The sequence below is a fragment of the Fonticula alba genome, assembly GCF_000388065.1.
Source record: "Fonticula alba strain ATCC 38817 unplaced genomic scaffold supercont2.6, whole genome shotgun sequence".
NCBI lineage: Eukaryota > Rotosphaerida > Fonticulaceae > Fonticula > Fonticula alba.
In genome coordinates, this window is record NW_009242976.1 from 1,252,807 (window position 1) to 1,257,690 (window position 4,884).

At 67.9% G+C, this 4,884-nt stretch overlaps 2 protein-coding genes across 2 annotated transcripts; one reads left to right on the forward strand and one right to left on the reverse strand.

Annotated features, from left to right (window-relative positions):
• Positions 1–103: 103 nt before the first annotated feature.
• H696_03941 (hypothetical protein) lies at positions 104–3,098 on the forward strand (the record flags this gene model as incomplete). The annotated part of the gene is made up of 7 exons (XM_009497810.1): positions 104–260; positions 427–445; positions 536–676; positions 753–891; positions 1,031–1,210; positions 1,356–2,222; positions 2,334–3,098. 7 exons carry the CDS (start codon positions 104–106, stop codon positions 2,859–2,861), a joined length of 2,031 nt encoding a protein of 676 aa, XP_009496085.1. The 3' UTR covers positions 2,862–3,098.
• Positions 3,099–3,307: 209 nt separating this feature from the next.
• Positions 3,308–4,752, reverse strand: H696_03942 (hypothetical protein; the record flags this gene model as incomplete). Its single annotated transcript, XM_009497811.1, has 1 exon — positions 3,308–4,752. A coding segment is annotated over one exon (1,445 nt), but the record flags the coding sequence as incomplete, so codon positions are not given.
• Positions 4,753–4,884: the final 132 nt, after the last annotated feature.

The window sequence follows — 4,884 nt, forward strand, 5'->3', positions numbered from 1 at the left end:
CCCCCCAGTGTGCTTGGCTGTCTTGCCCTCCTCCCCCACTCTCCCTCTTGCCTGTCCCTTTTTCGAAGGCCCGCACTTGCTCTGCCCCTCCCCTCCGTCTGCCATGTCTGGTGACGCCGTTCAGACCGCCACCCCGGCCGAGGTTGCCGTCGAGGCCACCCCCGTCGCCGTTGTCGAGTCCACCCCTGCTGCCGAGACCGCCCCGGCTGCCGCCACTGCCGAGACCGAGGCCCCTGCCGCCGCCGCCGCCGCCGCCCAGCGTGCGTATGCCATCTGACTGGCTGCCCCTTCTGCTTTCGCCGGCATTACCGCCCCACATATCGCCATCACCACCGGCATGTCCCTGTCCTCCCCTCCCCCGGCTGCCGGGCTTCTCACAGCTCCATCTCCCCCCTCTCTTCCGCGATCGCCTGTGCGATTGGACAGCCGAGTCCCAGGTCACCATGTGCGCATCCCTCCGCCCGCTCCCCCGAATTGGCCCGTGACTTTGCTCGGTCCAGGAACTGACCATTTGCTTCCCTCGCCTCTCCTTCAGGGACTACACCACCGTCAACCAGCTCCTCGAGCTGCGCAGCACTTTCACCGCCCTGCCGGCGGCTTTCGAGAACTTCCCGATGAAGATCCGCCGCGATACTCCGATTGTCCAGCGCGACACCAGCGGCCCGGCTCCCCTCCGGTATGCCTACGCCTGCCCCCTGTCTTTTGCCCTCCACCGGCCTGTTGCTCACCATCCTGCCGCGCCCCACGCACAGTCGTTCGCAGCCGCGCAAGCCCTCCGGCCCCGGCCAGCCCTCGGTTCTGGGCACTCGCCAGCGCAACGACCCGATCCGCCCCTTCCGTAACCTGCTCAACAAGCTGGCTCCGGACAACTTCGAGATCCTGTTCCTGGAGGTTCGAACGCATTTCCCCTCCGCCCCTCCCCCCCCCCTCCCCTCCTCTGGGCCTGCCTATTTGCCATCTCGTCATCCTGCTCCCTGGCCCCCGACTCACGCGCCCTTCATTGCCCTCCCCCTCCCTGCTCCGTCGACAGTTCGAGAACTCCATCCTCCCCCTGATCCAGAACGCCATCGTCCTCAACCAGGTGGTCGAGGTCATGGCCGAGAAGATCCGCGATGAGCCCCTCTACTCGGACCTCTACGCCACCTTCTGCGTCCGCCTGCACAAGATCGAGACGATGATCTATGGCCCGCCGCGTGACGACCTGATCAAGGTACGCCCCCTGCACTCATGTTCCCTCTGCCGCCCCCCCCCGCCCCTTGCCGCCGTCACCGCTGCCGCACGCCACCACTAGCAGGTGCACACCGCACAGACACTGATGTCCATACATGCACGCACGCACGCACGCACGCACACAGTTCATCAGCAGCCCCGACTTCACCCCGGATCTCACGGAGAAGCGCCCCTTCGGTGTCATCTTCCGCACCCTGCTGCTGAACTTCTGCCGCCAGTCCTTCTACCAGATCTCCGACTCGCCGAAGGAGCAGCTCACCGACGAGGACCGCGCCAAGATGACCAGCATTGAGATCGACGAGTTCGAGCTGGCCTACTTCCGCGAGAAGCGCCACAACGCCGGCCTCATCATGTTCATCGGCTCGGCCTTCGTGCATCGGCTTCTGCACTCCGGCATTCTCAAGGAGTGCATCCTCTACCTGACCCGGGCGTATGACAACTCGGTGCCCGCCGACGAGCGTGACATCGACTGCCTGCTGAACCTGCTGAAGATCATCGGCCCGGCCGTGCAGGAGATGTCCGACATCAGCAAGAAGGAGCCCGACAACACCTACCAGCAGCTGCTCAATGTCACCAGTGAGCGCGTGCGCCGCCTGTCCCAGATCCCGGGGCTGCCCAACCGCCCGCGCTTCATCCTGATGGACATCCTGGACATGATTTCTTCGCAGTTCGTCAATGTCGTGCGCGTCGGGCCGCGCCGGTCCGATGAGCCGGCTCGCGAGACCCCGGCGGCCGGGACCAGCGGCGATGGCCGCTCCCGCCGCGGTGGGGCCTCCGGCCCCGGCGGCAGCGAGGAGAACCGTCGCGCCCCGAAGAGCAGCCTGCGCATCGGCGGCTCCCAGAAGATCGTCCCCATCAGCAGCGACTTCTTCTCGGACCTTAGCCGGAGCAGCCGCTCCAGCCGCTCGTCGGCCAGCACCGCGGCCGCGGCCCAATCCGCCACCACCACCCGCGCCGCCCTGTCCAACGACAATGCCTTTGCCCTGCTGCAGGTGAGTATCCCTGTTCCTTGTGTTGGGGTTGATCCTCGTGTGTGTGTGCCCCGCCCTCTCCCGTCGCCCGCCGTTTGTCTAACCGCGCGTCTTGCCTCGCATCATCCCCAGGCCGACTCTGCCTCGACCGCCGCTCCGGCTGCCTCGGCCGCCCCGGCCAAGCCCGCCGTCGAGTACCCGGCTGCCTCGCAGGTCTCCCAGGCCCTGGCCTCCTTCAAGTCTTCCTACTCGCCGGAGGATGTGGAGGATGTCATTGCCCTGTTCAAGGAGGCCGACCCGACCGAGGAGGCTGCCATCGCCGCGGCCTTTGCCTTCATTTCCTGGTACCTGGACCTGCCGAGCTCCTTCTACTCCAAGGCCGAGGAGGTCATGCAGGTTGTCTTTGCCGGTCTGCCCGCCGGGGCCATCGTGGCCGCCTTCGGCCGCCTGTGCGAGGACATTGAGGACATCCTTGTGGATTGCCCCCGTGCCTTCGAGATTGCGGCCTCGCTGCTGGTCAAGCTGGCCAAGTTTGTCGATGGTGGCATGGATGCCGTCAACGCCATGCTCCCCGCGGCCTCCACCAAGGTCGACATCACCACCATCAACGACGGTGCCCTCGTCAAGGCCATCGCCGGGGAGGTGGCCAAGGCCAACTAAAGGGGTCTCATATATCACATATGGCCCGGTGTGCGTGTGTGTGCGCGTGTGTGCGTATGGGGCGGGGATGTGGCAACACACCCCGGAGTGGTACATCCTCTTCTCCTGTGGATTTCCTCCCCCCTACCGCGCGGATGTGCCCAGGCCGCCTCCCTTTTGCGTGGGCCCCTTCTGCTGCCACGCAGCCAGGGTCCCGGCGAAGAGTCGTAGAAAAATACATGCTTCCTCCTGTTTGCAGCCGGCCGGCGTGGCGTATTCTCTTGGTGATCGAGGGGGTGGTGGGGGTTGGGATGGCGTTTCCTCTGCCACAAATGTGAATGTATTTGTTTTTGGGAGTCCCCCCTCGGTGCCGATGGGGCGTTTCTCGTGGGCCAAGGGAAAATGATCTCCCCCGCCCCCCTGGGGAGGGGAATGCCGGGCCGAGGGCAAGTGCACGAATGCGCGCGTCATCCCCGTCTCCGCGGCAGGGGAAGCTGCCGGCGATCATCGGGGCCCAGCCAAACGCGCTTGGAGCTCCCGCCGGGGGCCAAGTCGACCCCGACCCCGGGCGAGAGAATGACAGGTGGCAGGGGAGGGGAGATGGGCGTGCCCGGGACCGCGGCGGTGATCGAATTCAGGATGGCCGGCGACAGCGGGGAGAGCGGCGGCCGCGGGGTCGCCGGGAGGGGGGCCGCTTGCTGGCGTGCCGCCGCCGGTGGCGTCGATGGCCCGCTGCCGGATGTGGCCGGCGAATCGCCCGCCTGACTCAGAGAGATGGGCAGCGCCGCGGCCGTGGAGGCCGGGGAGGCGCGTGGAGCGCTGAGGGCCGAAATCCAAGCCCGACAGTCTTCATCGGACATGGATGACCTGGAGGCCGAAGGGATTGGCGCTGGCGCTGGCGCTGGCGCTGACATGTCCGCTGGCTCATCATCTATGCTGAAGAGGGCAGGTGCTTCGGGGGCCCGGTCTGCAGGGCTAGCCGAGGGCGATGGGGGCGGGCTGGTCGGAGCTTGGGGTGCCTGGGTGGAGGCCGGGGTGGCCATGGACGGGGCGACCGGTGGCGGTGTAACGACCGAGGGGGGCGGAGAAGCCGGGGTCGGGGGAGCGCCATGCGGGACGCCGGCCGTCGGGGGAGAGAACGACCAGCCGGTGGCCGCCAGGGAGGACAGTTGCGGGAGCAGGTAAGCCGCCGCCGGGGGGGCGGCGTTTAGCGGCAGGAACAGCGGCTGGAAGGGGTAGTGCAGGCCAGTCAGCGGAGTGGGCATGGATGGGGCCGGAGCCCCGGCACTTGAAGGGGCGTCCGCCCCACCAAGGAGAGCCGCCTGCAGGGCCGACGCCCCGGCCAGGAGATGCGCATGGGCAGGATCCGAGGTGGCGGCGGCCATTGCCGCCGGGGCCGAGGGGAAGGCATTCAGGAAGGGCGCATAGGGGAAGCCCAAATGCGGTGGCAAGGACAGCCCATAGTAGGCTAGGTAGGAGCTTAGCAGGGGGTGATGCAGGAGACAGGGCTGCCCGGCTTCACCGCCCGCTCCCGGCGCGGAGCGGCAGGTGCAGGACGCCTGCTGCGGCAGGCTCATCAACGCCGCGGCCAGGGGGTTCCAAAGACCGGCCGGCATGGGGGCAGGGGTGGACGCTGCCGCCGGCGAGGCAGTCGGCGGAGTGTCCGGGGGCGTGGCCGGGGAGGAGGTGTCTGGCGAAGCGGGCGCGAGGGGAGTTCCCTCGGGCGTGGAGGTGGCTGGCGGGGCGGTCACCTCGGCGGGGGCTGGCGTGGATGAGGCAGGGCGGGCGGGCGGGTGCTGGCTGGCGGAGTTGAGCAAAGCCTGCAGCAGGAGCGACGGCGGATTCCGGCGTTTGGAAGGAGTGGCATTGAGGGACTTGCGTGCGGCCCCGCGCGCAGGGGCACGGAGTCGATCTGCACCGAGGGAGGCAGGCGAGGGAGGCAGGCGAGGGAGGCAGGCGAGGGAGGCACATGGGGAGAGATGGGCAGGGGCCAAAGGAGGGTCAGTCACAGGCTGGGTATGGCAGGTGACCAGGCTGCCGGGGG